General features: G+C 49.4%; 1 protein-coding gene and 1 long non-coding RNA gene across 2 annotated transcripts; one reads left to right on the top strand and one right to left on the bottom strand.

Annotated features, from left to right (window-relative positions):
• Positions 1-108: 108 nt before the first annotated feature.
• STUB1 (STIP1 homology and U-box containing protein 1) lies at positions 109-12,580 on the top strand (the record flags this gene model as incomplete). The annotated part of the gene is made up of 7 exons (XM_081888083.1): positions 109-330; positions 3,500-3,698; positions 4,819-4,984; positions 6,453-6,543; positions 8,331-8,387; positions 9,885-10,001; positions 11,508-12,580. The coding sequence occupies 7 exons, from the start codon at positions 109-111 to the stop codon at positions 11,631-11,633; spliced, it is 978 nt and encodes a 325-aa protein (XP_081744209.1). The 3' UTR covers positions 11,634-12,580.
• A 16-nt stretch (positions 12,581-12,596) lies between these two features.
• On the bottom strand, positions 12,597-15,382 carry LOC309356582. The gene is made up of 2 exons (XR_014162865.1): positions 13,075-15,382; positions 12,597-12,860 (listed from the first exon to the last, which is right to left on the bottom strand). It is a non-coding gene; the product is annotated as an uncharacterized lncRNA (long non-coding RNA).

Raw genomic sequence — 15,382 nt, 5'->3', positions numbered from 1 at the left:
CCGGGCCGGGCTGTGGCGGTGCGGCGAGGCCGGGGCGATCGGTGCCCGCCGGGCTCCTCCGGGCGGGCCGGCAGCGGCGGCTGCTGCGGCTGCTTCTGCCTGGGCGGCATGAAGGGGAAGGAGGAGAAGGAGAAGGAAAAGGAGAAGGAGGGCGGCGGCGGCGGCGCGGGGCTGACGGGCGGCGGGCCCGGTGTGGGGCTGGTCGGCGGCGGCCTCGGGGGCGGCAGCCCGGAGAAGAGCCGCAGCGCCCAGGAGTACAAAGAGCAGGGCAACCGGCTCTTCGTCAGCCGAAAGTACCCGGAGGCCGCCGCTTGCTACGGGCGGGCCATCGTGAGTCGGGCCTCTGTTTTGGGGGGAGAGGGCGGAGGGCGGAGGAGGACGGCGAGAGGGCCCGGAGGAAAGGGGTGGCCTCTGAGCATGGGCAGAGTGCGCTCACTTGAGAGGCTTGGTCTCGCTTTCGGGGAGGGGGCTTCGTTTGAGCTCAGTCCCCGGACTTTATCCCGAGTCGGAGGGGGGCGGGTCGTGAAGATAGGGAGTGTGTACCTCTGAGCATGGACCGAGTGCTGAGTGTTGTTGTTTAGAGGCTGGGCGGAGCGTTGGAGGGGCGGGGCGAGAGCTGGAGGAGGAGGCTCAGGCCCGTGAGCCTTATCCTGGGAGAATATATGAGAAGTGGGGAGAATGCCTCTCTGGGCATGTGCAGAGGGCCTGCTCTCCGGTATGGTGGCATAGGAAGCAAGCTGCAGGGTGACCAAGACTCAGTTGGAGTCTCCCAGCTGCTCCCCAGTGTTTTGAGTTTACACCAAGAATAGCTGAAGGGGAGTAAGAAAAGAGCTCTCTGAACATGGGCAAAGTGCATGCTATGTAGGGCCTGGCGTCAGACTGCAGGGTAGAAGATGATGCAATAGTTGTGTAGGAGGTAAGTGTCCTTTGGATCGCTGAGCCTTTTCCTCTGAGATATGAAGGGAGGTGTGACCAAACAAAATGGCCCTCTGAGCACCAGCAGAGTGCTTGCCCTCTTGAGACAGATGGGGGTGAGGAGAGGAGATAGACTGGGAGTTGCCAGTGCCGGAGTTCAATCAGAGCCTGGATAGGCTTACCCTAAAAATAATTTGAAGGGGCAATGCGGGGGAAAGTGGCAAGGGCACTTTTTTCTGAGCATGGGCAGATTATGATTCTGGCCCTTGATTTGACAGGGGCAAGGTAGGGAGGACAGTGGACATTAAGAAGCAAACCTGGGTGTGTGACTAGGGCTCTATTTTTGCCAAAGCTCATCCTTCTCTCCCCCCGGCCCAAAAACCTTGTTTTAATGCTCAGTTTTATCTTCAGTAATGTGTGATAGGAGGCAGTGAGGAAAGGCAGCATTTCTGAGCATGGACAGAGAGCAGGCCTTGCATGCAGAAGGCCCCAATTTCAATCCTCAGGTTGGGTTTGCAGAGAACCCTGCCTGAAATCCTGGGGAGCTGCTGTCAGTCAGTGGAGACAGTACTGAGCTAGATGGACCAATGGTCTGACTCAGTATAAAGCAGCATCCTGTTTGAACCTCCAGACTTGTTTTTCATTGCAAACTCACTTGGCGACCTTTTTGCCAGCCACCCTTCTCTGTAAGCCTCAACCCTTCCTACTTTGGACAGTTCTGAATAAAGGTCCCGCCTTCCTTGTTTGAGTACAGATTAAAAATGAGTTCTTAGGTTGTCTTCAGCCAGATTTCACTACATGTGCCCCTGTCCATGCAGCAAGGCTGATAACACCACAGGTGCACATTTAACAATTAGCACTTAGTGGCACTTCTGTGGCTGCACATTATTTCTATTGGGACTCAGAATACATGATTCTCCAGAGATTTCCCTGAGATCTGCACCAGTTCTCTTCACTGTTTTGAGTCCTGTGATCTACCTTTCAGATTAAGCTGCTGCACGCTACTTTTTTTTTTTTAATGGTAGCCGCCTGCCTGGAGAAATAATGATAAATAATCAGCTGCTCAAATGATACAACCTCACAGACAAGATGGGTAGCTCAGTCAGTAGAGCATGAGGTTCTTAATCTCAAGCTCATGGGTTCCAGCCCCATGTAGGGCAAAAGATTGCAGGAGGTTGGATTAGATGACGCTTGCGATCCCTTCCACCTCTACAGTTCGGCGATTATTTGAAGATATTCTGGGGTTTAAGCCTTTCCAAAAGCCACGGCTTAGACTTGGCAGCCCTTTCTCTGATTCTAAATGGAATGTAGGAAATGCACTCTGCCCATGCAAAATGAAACAAAAAGACAAAACACTGCTCTTTGCAGGGTGGGGCAAACTCAAAATCTGACTGTCCTTAAACCACTCCCTGGTCCAAGTTGAGAGATCAGTAAGACGGAACTTGCCTCTCATTCTGTAGCGGTTGTAGCCTTGCCCCATACTTCAGTGGTTCCACTCTTCTAGGGCTGTTTCCAAGAGGTAGTCATGGGAAGCTGCTGTTCAGTGCCATTGGAGTTGTCCTGTGGTGTCCCGCAGGCTTCCCTCTTGCCCCCCATGCTATTTAACATCTATGTGAAGCCTCTGCAGACTGTCATCCAGAGATTTGGAGGGGAGTGCCACCAATATGCAGATGTCACCCAACTCTATCTCTCGGTTCCATCTGAATCAGCAGAGGGAGTTGAGGTGTTAGGCCAGTGCTTGGAGGCAGTGATGGGCTGGATGTGGGCCCATAAACTGAAGCTGGATCCTGAAAAGACAGAGGTGTCATGTGCCCTGAGTTCTCACTTATGGGAGGTTGGCTGCCCTGGATGGGGTTGCACTACTCCCCTAGAGGTGCATGTGGCACCTTCATTATACAGCTCCCAGTGAATGCTGAAGACACACCTCTAAACACTGACTTTTGACACTTGAGGTGTCTATTTTTAGAACCTTCCTTATTTTTGAAATTGTAAGGTGTTTTCAATTGATTTTAATGTTGTGTTTTAATGCTGTAACCTGCCCTGGGACCTTAGGGTGAAGGGTGGGTAATAAACAACAACAACAACAATAATAATTTAAGAAGTAGAGACCCGCCTGAAAATGATTTCTTCCAAGGATATGAAGCTGCCCTGTTTGTCCATTTAGCTTGGTAGTGTCCACACTGACTGGCAGTGGCTCCTTTAGGATTTCCCTGGAGATTTCCCCCCCTGCCTGAAGATGCTGGGATTTGAATCCAGAACTTTCTGCATGTATAGCATGTGCTCTGCTTCTGGGCTATGACATGTCTACTAACAAAGTACGTAAGTTTCTAGTCCTCATGAAGAAAAGGCTGTATTAACCCGAAACCCAGGAAGCTGCCTTAATACCAAGTTAGAGCAATGGCCCATCTAAGCCACCCTGACTGGCAATGGCTCTCCTGTGAATTTTAGATGAGGGTCTCTCCCAGTCCTACCTGGCGATTGGAGGGATTGAATCTGGGGCCTCACCTTCTCCCATAGATCCCTTGAGGGCTGTTTTAGTCTCCCATCTGGCCCTTTATCTTATATTCTCTTTCTTTTCTTTTAGAACCGGAATCCCTTAGTGGCAGTCTATTACACCAACCGCGCCTTATGCTTCCTTAAGATGCAGCAGCACGACAAGGCCCTGGCTGACTGTAAGCATGCCCTGGAGTTGGACAGCCAGTCCGTGAAGGCGCACTTCTTCCTGGGGCAGTGCCAGATGGAGATGGAGAACTACGATGAGGCCATTGCTAACCTTCAGAGAGGTAAGCTGGCTCTCGTTTCCAGGCTAGCCAAATGGGTACGGGTGTGTCTTTCTAGGTACCGCCTTTCAGTGCAAGGTGGTCACAAGATGACCAATCAGTTGAATAGAATCAACTATAGTTGCCTTGCACTGAGCCAGACCATTGGTCAATCTAGCTCACTACTTTCTACACTGTCTGGCAGCCACTTTCCAGGATTTTAGGCAGGGATTTCCCCCAGCCTTTGCCAGGGTTTGAACCAGGCATCTGCCCAAGTCGAAATGAATTCCGTATTGCTTAACAATCCGGCAAGGACAGCTTTGTCTTTGGATAGCAGTTTTAGCCAAGGAGTCTAGAACAGCCACATGTCTTTGATTTGAGAGCAATTGTGGGGCCTAGCCTTTAGGCATCCAACTTGTACGCAGTCAGAAACTGTGGTTTGTTCATACTGTTTTCGTAGAATGAGCCAGGACCAAGCCATGCTTCCAGTCTGGCTTCTTCCGAAACCACAGCTTAAACAAGCTTCAGTTCCCTCAGTTCAGGCACCACCACCACCATCATCATTAATTAAATTTATATACCACCCTATACCTGCAAGTCTCTGAGTGGTTCACAGGATAAAATCAGAATATAAAACCACAAAATATATAATCAAAACAAAAGCAACCCTGTAACAGCCCCCCAAAAAACACATTTTAAAAGGGCATAGGTTGTCAATGAACCAAAGGCTTGGTTGGTTTGATTAAAGTAGAAGTGGAGGTTTCTTTTCTCCTTAGAATCGTAGATTTGTAGAGATTTGTAGAGTCATCTAGTCCACCCCCTGCAATGCAGAAATCTTTTGCCCAATGCAAGGCTCAAACCCACAACCCCGAGATTAAGAGTCTCCTCTTGTACCTACTGAGCTGGGCTGAGAAAGAAAAAAGGAGCGGGGTATCAACTTGAAGTTTGTTCATGTGTATGGGCAGTTAGTGCAGACTTTAGTGCCCTAGAGTGGCATGCCAGCAATGGTTTCTCCCCATCAAGACAGCCTAGTTTTGCCCTAGCTGGAGCCTTTGGTGCAGGCCCACATAGAGCACACTGCATTGCAATATCTTTATTTCGTCTCCTCCTTCTTGATATATATATATATTCCCCTCTACTCCAGCCTACAACTTAGCCAAAGAGCAACGACTGAACTTTGGGGACGACATCCCAAGCGCTTTGCGGATTGCGAAGAAGAAGCGCTGGAACAACATTGAGGAGAAGCGGATCAACCAGGAAAACGAGTTGCACTCCTATCTCACCAAGCTCATCATGGCAGAGAAAGAGAGGTAAAAGAGCGTATGAAAGAGAGGGAGTGATGGCAGATATGGGTGGAGAAACTCTTGAAGAACAAAGGGGACTTTGTATGTGTTGGGCGCATAGCTTGTTTTATATACTACAGTGGTAGAGAAGCTTTTTCAGCCACACTCCTTTGTTGGGCAGCATTCAGGGGCCATATGCCAGAGGTGGGCAGAGCAATGGATGCAATGCGTAGCCTTTGTACAGCAGGTTATGCTACAGCCACCCAGAAACCAGAGGTTTTTACACATCCACCAGAAGACCCAGCTCTCCATCCAGGGAAGCAAGATGCACCGTGACAATCCAAAGCCCCTTTCTGGGCACTTGAGGACCTTGCAAAGCACATCAGTGAAGGAGTGGCCTGGGGAGATGGAATGAGCAAGGGCGGGGTGGGGATCCTCAGTCCTCCAGATGTTGTGGAACTACAACTCCCATCAGCCCCTGCCAGCATGGCCAGTAACCAAGACTGGTGGAAGCTGTAGTCCAGAAACATCTGGAGGGCCAGAGGTTCCCCACCTGTGACCTGAAGAATCCTGAGGGCCTGACTGAGAGGTCTGAAGGGCTATATTCATCCGTGGGCCTGAGTTCCTCTTCCCCACGCAGCTTGCTTACTAACTACATTTCTGTGCCCGTCACCAGAGTCCTCTGATGGTGGTTTACAAGTAGAAGTTAAAACCATAAGATAAAAAGTGGAAATCTAGAACAGACTAACGTGGCACAGAGTGAAACCAAAGTAAAGCAGGCCTTTCACAACAACGTGAAAAGGACTTGGAATTTTAAAAGCTGCCTCGGAAGTCGTAGGAGTTGTCTACACCCACTGAAAGCTGCTATCTGGCTTCTCAGGGTGATGAGGTTCCTTCCCACCAGCTGCTGAGCCTGGCTCTTTTTAAGTTGAGGGTGTCAGGGTCTGAAGCTGAAACCTTTGCATGTGCTGTGACCCTGAGTGACAGTGCCAGTTGCGGTGGCTTCTGACCTCCCTTTCCCAATCACCATGTTTCTTGATAAGTGACATAAGACCGGGTACTCTAGATCAGGCCGGTGGTCTGACATCCTGTTCTCACAGCGGCCAACCACAAGGGACCTGCCCCCTCCTGTTCAGAAGGATTAGTGCCTCCAGTGTGGTGTAGTGGTTAAGAGCGGTAGACTCCTAATCTGGGGAACCGGGTTCGCGTCTCCGCTCCTCCACATGCAGCTGCTGGGTGACCTTGGGCCAGTCACACTTCTTTGAAGTCTCTCAGCCCCACTCACCTCACAGAGTGTTTGTTGTGGGGGAGGAAGGGAAAGGAGAATGTTAGCCGCTTTGAGACTCCTTAAAAGGGAGTGAAAGACGGGATATCAAATCCAAACTCTTCTTCTTCTTCTTCCATTGGTGGAGGTAGAGTATAGCCATCATGGCTGCTAGCCCTTGATGGCCTTGCCAAGCTCCGTGAAGTTGCCCAATCTCCACTTCTCTTTTAGGGAGTTGGATGAATGTCGACGGGCGCAGGAAGAGGAGAACGTGGAGGAAAGTCGGAGCCGTGTGCAGCTGGCCAACATCGAAGCCAAACATGTGAGGACCCTTGTCAATCTTTGCCTGGGCTCAGCCTATCTAAGGGCCCTCGGCTGACTGTTTTGTTTGGGTTGTCACTGCTTGGTGTCAGCAGCTGTGATGGGGTGAGATATCTGTCCCTCACCCCCATTAACTGGGGGGATCTGCCAGGGTTCAGCCCTGCTCTCACCTCAACCCTGAGGCCTTCTCAGAGGGAGGAGGAAGGGAATCGGGACCCTTTGGCAGTTTTCTACACTGGCAGTTTTCAACACTGCCAGTGTCCCAGAAATGCCAGTGGGATGTCCCTTGCTAAACGTTTGCTCCAAGTAGACCTATTGAAGTGGCTATTCAGTGTTCATGATAGAATCCTAGAGCTGTAGTGCTGGAAGGGACCACAAGGGTCATCTAGTCCAACCCCCTGAAATGCAGGAATCCTTTGCCCAATGCGGGGCTCAAACCCACCACTCAGGAGTCTCCTTCTCTACTGACTGAGCTATCCAACCCCCTACAATTCAGGAGCTACATCCCTGACAGACGGCCACCCCACTGCTGTTTAAAAACCTCAATTTCAGTGGGCCTACTCTGAGTAAGGGGACGCGGGTGGCACTGTGGGTTAAACCACAGAGCCTAGGACGTGCCGATCGGAAGATCGGCGGTTCGAATCCCCACGACGGGGTGAGCTCCTGTTGCTCGGTCCCTGCTCCTGCCAACCTAGCAATTCGAAAGCACATCAAGTGCAAGTAGATAAATAGGTACCACTCCGGTGGGAAGGTTAACGGCGTTTCCGTGCGCTGCTCTGGTTTCGCCAGAAGCGGCTTAGTCATGCTGGCCACATGACCCGGAAGCTGTACACCGGCTCGCATGGGCAAATAAAGCGAGATGAGTGCCGCAACCCCAGACTCGGCCATGACTAGACCTAACGGTCAGGGGTCCCTTTACCTTTACTTTGAGTAAGACTAATCTTGGCTGCAACCCAACAGATCCAGGTAAATCCCTGTCCTAGGACTAGAGGCCCCGCCTGAGTTCCTGTCCAACTCCCTGGCCCCTGGCCCCGAGATGTCCCCCACAGCTGAAAGGTCAGAGGGAACTTAGCAGGATAGTACGGGGAGCTGTTGGAAAGCCCAGGATATGCTCAGAAGGAAGGTGTGACGGCATTCCACGTGCAATTTAGGAACACTAGTTCGGAACTGTATGGAACAGGTTACGGTTGCGCAATTTGTACTGATACGGAAGAACCGGACATACCTGTCTCTTGTTTGCTTCCAAGGAAGGTGTCTAGAGCGGCACATGGACTTCCTGTTCTGTTCAGGGATGTATACACAGGCTGGCAGTGTTTGCATCCCAAATTAATACGCTTTGTAAGCAACTTTTGCAGCAGGAGTGGAAGAACCTGTGGGCCTCCTGATGTTGTCAGACTCCGTCATCTCTGACTGCTGGCCGTGCTGGTTGGGGCTGATGGGAGTTGGAATCTGACAACATCCGGAAGGCTGCAGGTTTCTCCTGCCCCTGTTTTTACAGAAGTGCTAAGAGGTTTCAGTTTCTGCACTAATCTTCTTTGATTTTTTAACAATGGAAAAATGTGTTGTTTTGTTTCTTTTTCTGTGTGTGTGTAAATTTGGAGATCTATGGACCATTCATAAACTTGACCTGAACTGCTGTTTTTTAAAGAGTTGCAATTGTCCCTCTTGTTTGCGTTCATCATCAGATAGGACCGTTTGCCCCATCTATATCTAACTGCTTAATTCCCCCACCTGCTTTCTGCATTGAGCCTCTGCTCCTTCCTGCTAAGGGATCTGTTTCTCTTTTAGGAAAAGTACCTAGCAGACATGGATGAGCTGTTCTCCCAGGTGGATGAGAAGCGGAAGGTGAGGGCAAGCTCAAGCAGAGGTGCTCCCTGGCTCCATTTACGTATATTCTCAGCTTTTATATTCCATCACTCTTCTGTTATGGAACCCAAGGCAGTGTCCATGGGGGTTCCCAGACAGCTTGGGAAGTTCATTTTTAAATGCACTTTGACGTGCTTTCGAACTGTCCGAAAAAAGGAACAAATTCCAGTTAACTTTTGTCCCTTTACAAAATGAACTAATTCGGTTCATGTTTCATTCAAAGTTCAAATTCATCCAAGTTCATTGGAGCCCCCTAATCAAAGTTGATTAGAAGCGTGAGTTTTGGTTGGCCCAACCTGGGTAAAGCTGCACATCAGCCCTCTCAGATCCCACGATCGGCAAGTGAAGCCTTGTTGGTGTGGCTCTGACTAGTGACAGGACCTTTTCAGTGCTGACTCCCCCAGTTGTGGAATGCCCTCCCTAGTGAGATCTGTCTCCATAATTATTAACTTCCAGGAGTAATTTGAAAACATTTTTGTTTGCCCAGGGATTTGATGGCTGAAGGACACTGTTTCTGGCAACCTTTAGATCATAGAATAATAGAATTGGTAACCTGAGGGTCATCTAGTCCAACCTAGAATCCTGCCCACAGCTCTCCCTGGGTGGGCTCAAATTTTAGAATGCATATATATAGGATGAGTTTGTCACCCTGGGCGCCTTCTTGGTAGAAGGACAGAATATTATTATTATTATCACCATCATCATCATCATACTTATTTAAGACTGTTAAGATCAAATTTATTATTAAGGCAGCCAAATACAGGATATAGGCAAACACAAACATAAAATATATGCAAGAATTATACATGAAAAACTGGACCTATACAATAAATAAAGCGTTCATAGAAAACAGAATCTTAACTCTCGAGAGCAGCCCCATGACCTTGCCTAAGGTGAGCTGCCTTCACTGCGAATTCAGTCATATTAAACATTGCACACTTGTCTGAACCAAACAACAGATAGTTGATTTAATCTGACTGTTAAAAAAGAGCGAGCTTGACTTTAGATGATGTGCCCACATGTCACAGGGACCATTCTCTTTCAAGAGGCATTCCCTCGTATGAGAGAAATAAGAGTGTGTGCCTCCTAACCACATTATTATATGACATTCTTATACTAAAATAATTTTTTAAGCTACTCTGTTATTGGAGGTCCCTTTTTAAATAATCAAAAGGTTTGAGAGAATGACCGGCCCAAAGTCATCTGTAGCTGAACAGGAATTGGAAGCCAGGCTTCTCCAGTCCCCCATCTCACTGTTCCATCCACTACCCATCACATACCCTATAAGAGAAGCTGGGGACCCTGTGGCCCCTCCAGATGTTGCTGAACTACAACTCGCATCAGCCTTGACCATTGATCATGCTGGCTGGAGCTAATGGAAGTTGGGTGTCCCAACAGCTGGAGGGCCAGAGGTTTCCCCTCCCTACTTGAAATCTGCCTAGGCAAGTTTAACTCTGGTTTTCTCGTTTGAGCCAGAAGCGTGACATCCCGGATTACCTGTGTGGGAAGATCAGCTTTGAACTGATGCGAGAACCCTGTATCACGCCCAGTGGGATCACGTATGACAGGAAAGACATTGAAGAGCACCTCCAGGTAATTCAGGCTTTTTGGCACGATGGTTGCGCAGGTGATGGTAGTGACAGGGTTCAGAAGGGGAGGTGCATTGACTTCCTAATATAGAACAAATGCGACAACAGCTTCCTAAGCCCCACAGCTTGTATTTGGAAGGAGAAGTTGAGTTTCTTGCCCAAAGAGCACAAATGGGAAACTTTTGGCCCTCCAGCTGTTGCAGAACTACAACTCCCATATCATTGGGCATTGGCCATGCTTGCTAGGTGCTGGTGGGAGTTGTAGCTCAGCAACATCCGGAGGGACAAAGGTTTCTGCCATGCCTGCCTTAGAGCTGAGAAGGTGGAGACTGCGAGAATTTCAGAAGCCAGGAGGGGAGCTGGACAAGGGGACTGGTTTGGTAGGGTGAGCCTCAGTGCCCCGCCCAGGCGACTGGCAAGACCAGAGCAAATATAAGCGAGTTCTAATGTAAGACAAAATGCAAAGGCCACCAGAATAATTTCTGCAGAAGAGAGAAACGGGGGACAGCTGCATGGTTTTTATATTAGCTGTTAACCTTGCATTCAGTCAACAGAATTGCATCATATTTCTGTGCAGACCCCAGCTATACCACAAATTGGTAGAAGGGGCTCAGATCTCTCTCTCTCTCTCTCTCTCTCTCTCTCTCTCTCTCTCTCTCTCTCTCTCTCACACACACACACACACACACACACACACACTGAAAGGATGTGCAAAAGGGGCCACTCTATCTCTGTATTCAGCTGGCTGCAAAGGGGTGTACATGCATGTAGATGTACATGTGTCAAGTTCCCCCACATGAGGGGATCCTGGCTGGAGCAGGGTGTGTCTCTTCACCCCCACTCCTTGTGTCAAGGAGCTCCACACGCATACATGGGTGTTGGATAATAAGGCGGTATGAGAAACATTTCACTTGGGTAAGCAAAGGCAGGAGCCCCAAGTGCCTGTCCCTAGAGAATGCCTGCAGTATCTCCGGATGCTCTGGCCAGGAAACCTTCCAGGAGGCCTCTGAAGAACGCAGGCACTTCTGCCGCAACTTTGCACCATGTTTGATGGGATCGTTATGTTATCCACAGTGCAGCGATCCAGATGCAGCAGGGCTCTCTGCCCTCAGATAGTTCTCACCTCCCTCTGAGAATTGCACCTCCAGTCCTTTCAAGGATGAAAGAGAGGACGTAGTTTTTGACAGGTCATCAAAGGCCTAAAAAAATAGGGTTGGTGTCCAGTGCTCAGGGTCAACCTGTTGAAATGAACAAACAGAACTTAGGTTTACTCATTTCAGCAGGCTTACCCTGATGAAACATTAGTTTACACCCTTAAACCGTTTTAGGGATTTAAAAAAATGTCGTTGATTTCAATCCAGGTAGGATGGGAATGCTGCCTTATGCAACAGATTTGGGGGGCAGAGGGGGCCCTGAATCTGACCATTTGGGGGCTGGTGGGAGCATTTTTGTTGCGGGAGGCGGGAGACGCTTCCTGGGCAGCCGCCTGACTCTTCTGGGTTCTTTCCAGCGCGTCGGCCACTTTGACCCCGTGACCCGCAGCCCCCTGACCCAGGACCAGCTGATCCCCAACCTTGCCATGAAAGAGGTGATAGACGCCTTCATATCGGAAAACGGCTGGGTAGAAGATTACTGACCACCGCAGGGTAGAGGCTGTGCTTGCAGCCTCCTCGTGGCGTTCCCCAGCTGCGGCAGCCAAGGCCACCGGACTGCTAGAGACTGGCTCTCTGAGCTCGCTGGGCCAGCGCCATGCCTTATTCACTGTCTGTCTCGCTTTCCCTCCTCTTCCTGCTCCGGCTGGCCGGGCCGCCTCATCCTGTGCCAGCTCGGGACCCATTCGTCACCTCCCTGGGGTGGGCCAGGGCTGCAGAAAAGCCTCCTTGGCATCGGCTTGGTCCCAGGCCGCTTTCCAACACGGGCAAAGCCGGAAGCCTCAGGCCTGGCTCTGAGGTGGCGGGGAAGACCAGCCCTGTTTCAAGAAGAGAGGCGAGGAGGGAGGCCCGCAGCAGCACTTTCCCTGAGGGCCACGAAATGCGTTGTGTGAGGGGCAGACACCCCACAGTGGCATATGAAGGATACCACGTCGGCCCCGCAAACTGCACCCCACAGCCCTCCAGGCAGATGGACACATTTCCCTCAACACACACACACACACACACACCCCTTCCCACTTTGACTATGCTGCAGTTGTTGGGCTCGGCCTTTGCAGCAAGCCACAAGCTGAAGGGGCTGGACTGCCCCCCTCCCGGTTCTCCCCAGCCCCCCCCCCCCAGCTTGGCTTTAAGCTTTCTTCCCACTCCTTTCTCTCTCTGTACAAAGTTTTAGGTTCGCCCCTCCCTTCCCACCTCATTCCATTTTCCTGCCTGCCCAGGATAGTTGGGTTTATTTTTATTGTTTGGCCTCTTTACTCTGTAAATAAATAGCCACATATTTGGGGCTGGGTGGTGGGCACAGAGATCTAATAATTATTATACAGACGACTGGAATTTGGGTTTGGTTGGGGGAAGCACCTGCTTGTGTGGGAAGCTGAGCCCCCCGGCTCTGTTCCAGGTAGTTGTTTTCCCATTAAACCACTGAAAGTTCCTTCTTCTTGTTGTTGTTTTATTTTAAACTCCTCCCTAATAACAAAGGGATATTTTGAAGCATAGTTAATATTATTGCGGGGAGTTTTGGTCCTTTAAAAGGGGGCAGGGATTAACATGTAATCTCTCCAATTTTTGTTATACTGGTAAATAAATATCTGAGCATGAAATTTTCAGGAGGGTGGTGGTTTTGTGGGCGAGGGCAGTTTCTGTTTAAGGTGGATCTCTTGGCTAGCTGTTAGTGTGGTAGGTATCTCCCAGCTTTTAATGTACAGTGGTACCTCGGGTTAAGTACTTAATTCGTTCCGGAGGTCGGTTCTTAACCTGAAACTGTTCTTAACCTGAGACACCACTTGAGCTAATGGGGCCTCATGCTGCCACCAGAGCACAATTTCTGTTCTCATCCTGAAGCAAAGTTCTTAACCTGAAGCACTATTTCTAGGTTAGCGTGGTCTGTAACCTGAAGTGTATGTAACCTGAGGTACCACGGTATACCCAACATTTCCCCACTAACATTATGAATGAGACTTGAGACAAACTGCTGCAGTGTGTGACAGGCTTTAGTTACAGGTGCCCGTCAGCCATACTGTCATTTGGGGCCTCCATTACATGTCCCATTTTCCCCCTCAGCAGTCTGCATCCTGTGCCCACTGCCGTTTTGGTTTTTTTAGGGGGGTACAATTGTACTTCTGCAATCCATGGGGTTCCCCCAAACCTGCTGCTACCTCTCTGGACTGGGTGCTGTTGTTTTGACTGTGCTTCAGTGGGGGGAAATGAGTTTGCTCTTACACACTATGAAGGAAATGGAAGGTGGGGTGGAATTTCTTGTAGGCCTTGCTTGAGCATCATCTACTAGCCCTCCCTATCTCTTTATCCTTTTCACCCCTTCTGTAAAGTGCTCCCGGTTTTGTTGGGCAAGCGCTCCCATTATGTCTGACCACTGGGTGTGCTGGCTGGAGCTGCTGAAGTCTAGCAATATCCAAAGGGGTCACAGGTTCCCCATCCCTGCTGCAAAAAAAGTGCATGCAATTCTGCATTATTAAAAGAACTGCCTGTCTAGAAAGCTTTACCTCCAGCAATCACAACTTGTTTACTATATACTTGGAAATCAGAATTAAGGAGAAAGCATTCCTTTAAAACGCCCACACAAACCTTAGCAGTGCAGCCTCTCTTGTTTTTAATGTATTTCCCCATTTATATCCTTCCCCCATCCCATCCCCCAAAATAAAACTACATGAAGACCACTTTACAAGCAGTTCAGGTTTTTGAAACATATTTTAAATCCAAAAACAAAGTTGACTGCTTTCAATAAACAATTGCATTTGTTTTGTATCGCTTGCAAAGAAAAAACAGTTCAGCGTGACCCCAGACTCAACTTTCAAAAGCACTTCTTTGGAAATTGGTCCCATCCACTCCCTGCCCATCCCTCCACTGTTATTCCTAGGAGGTCAGCATGAACAACAAGGACCATCCAGCAAATGCAGACAGTGAAGGCTCTCAATCTCTATTGCTGAGATTTTCCCCATACAAGCACACACCTGTAGCCCAGCTGTTCTCTGTAAAATGGGGGCACTCTGCTGGCAAATGTTCCACTTGCTGCCTTTATTCCAAGAACTTTGCAAAACAAAACCCTTTTTTATAAAAAAAGGTAAAACTTTGAGAAGCAAAATGGTGTTAGCAGATCTAATTAATTTGAAGAGGGGTAAAGCACATCTGGGGAACTTGGGGCCCTCTAGATTTTGTTGGGCTCCATCTCCCATCACCTCTCACCATCAGCTATGTTGGCTGGGGCTGCTAGGAGTTTGGAGTCCAATGGTAGCTGGCTAGCCACAGGTTCACAACCCCTGGTGTAAACTGCCTTGTTGGAACAGCGGAGGCCCTTTTGGTCCTGCAGTTTATCACTTGATGAGCACCATGCTCAAGCTGAGAAGCCATGTAGGAACTCCATGGCAGCCACCTTCAGTTAAAAGGGCTGATGGGAAAGGCTCTTATCTGACTGATGGAGAGTTGCTGCCAATCACTCAACAATCCTGGGCTGGTTGGGCACACAGCCTGACAACAGCTTCCCATGTTCCTAGGAACGCATGTGAGTGACCTAAACCTGCAAATCCAATTTGGCATCAGAAGCAGGGCTGAGTCTGCCTTTATCGCAAACTAGTGAACTTTAGAGGCAAATGTGTTCCTGGAAAGTCTCATGTGGCTGGAGAAACCATTTAGGCAGCATCTGTCCACAAAGCACTAAATTGCAGCATGGGGAATGCATGGCCCTCCAGCTGTCATTTGGCTAGAACTTTCATCATCTTTGACCACTTACCATGTTGGCTGGAACTGATGGAGCTGGAGGAGTCTCAATAGCAGCTGGAGGGCACGGGACCCCTCACCCCTGAGTTACACCTCTGCAAGTGCATTTGATGTGATCCCTGATTGCCTTGGACAGAGGTGTGAAACCTGTGGCCCTCCAGGTATTGCTGTGTTTGAGCTCTCTCATCATCTCAGACCATGGGAGGCCCATGAACAACTGGAGGGCCAGAAGTTCCCTGCCAGAGATGATGAATGACAAACAAAAAATGGAACTGGGGCTTCATGGCAGGAAGCGAAGACGAGAGGAATCAATGGGGAAAACTTGGAATAGGTCACATTTTTGTGGTACAAAGAAGATCTGTAAAAACTCGAGTTCCCCCAAATCTTGCATTTGTGGGTGAGCCCTACTCCCCTATCTAACATCAGCCTGATATGCAGAAATTCACCAGTGAAGCTTTTCTTAGCAGAGGCCCAGCTGGTGGGAAAGAAAGAGAAACAACAT

This window comes from Podarcis melisellensis (genome assembly GCF_964234715.1).
Source record: "Podarcis melisellensis genome assembly, chromosome: 14".
Lineage (NCBI taxonomy): Eukaryota > Metazoa > Chordata > Lepidosauria > Squamata > Lacertidae > Podarcis > Podarcis melisellensis.
The sequence above is the reverse complement of the archived record's forward strand: the minus strand, read 5'-3'. Positions and strand labels throughout refer to the sequence as shown.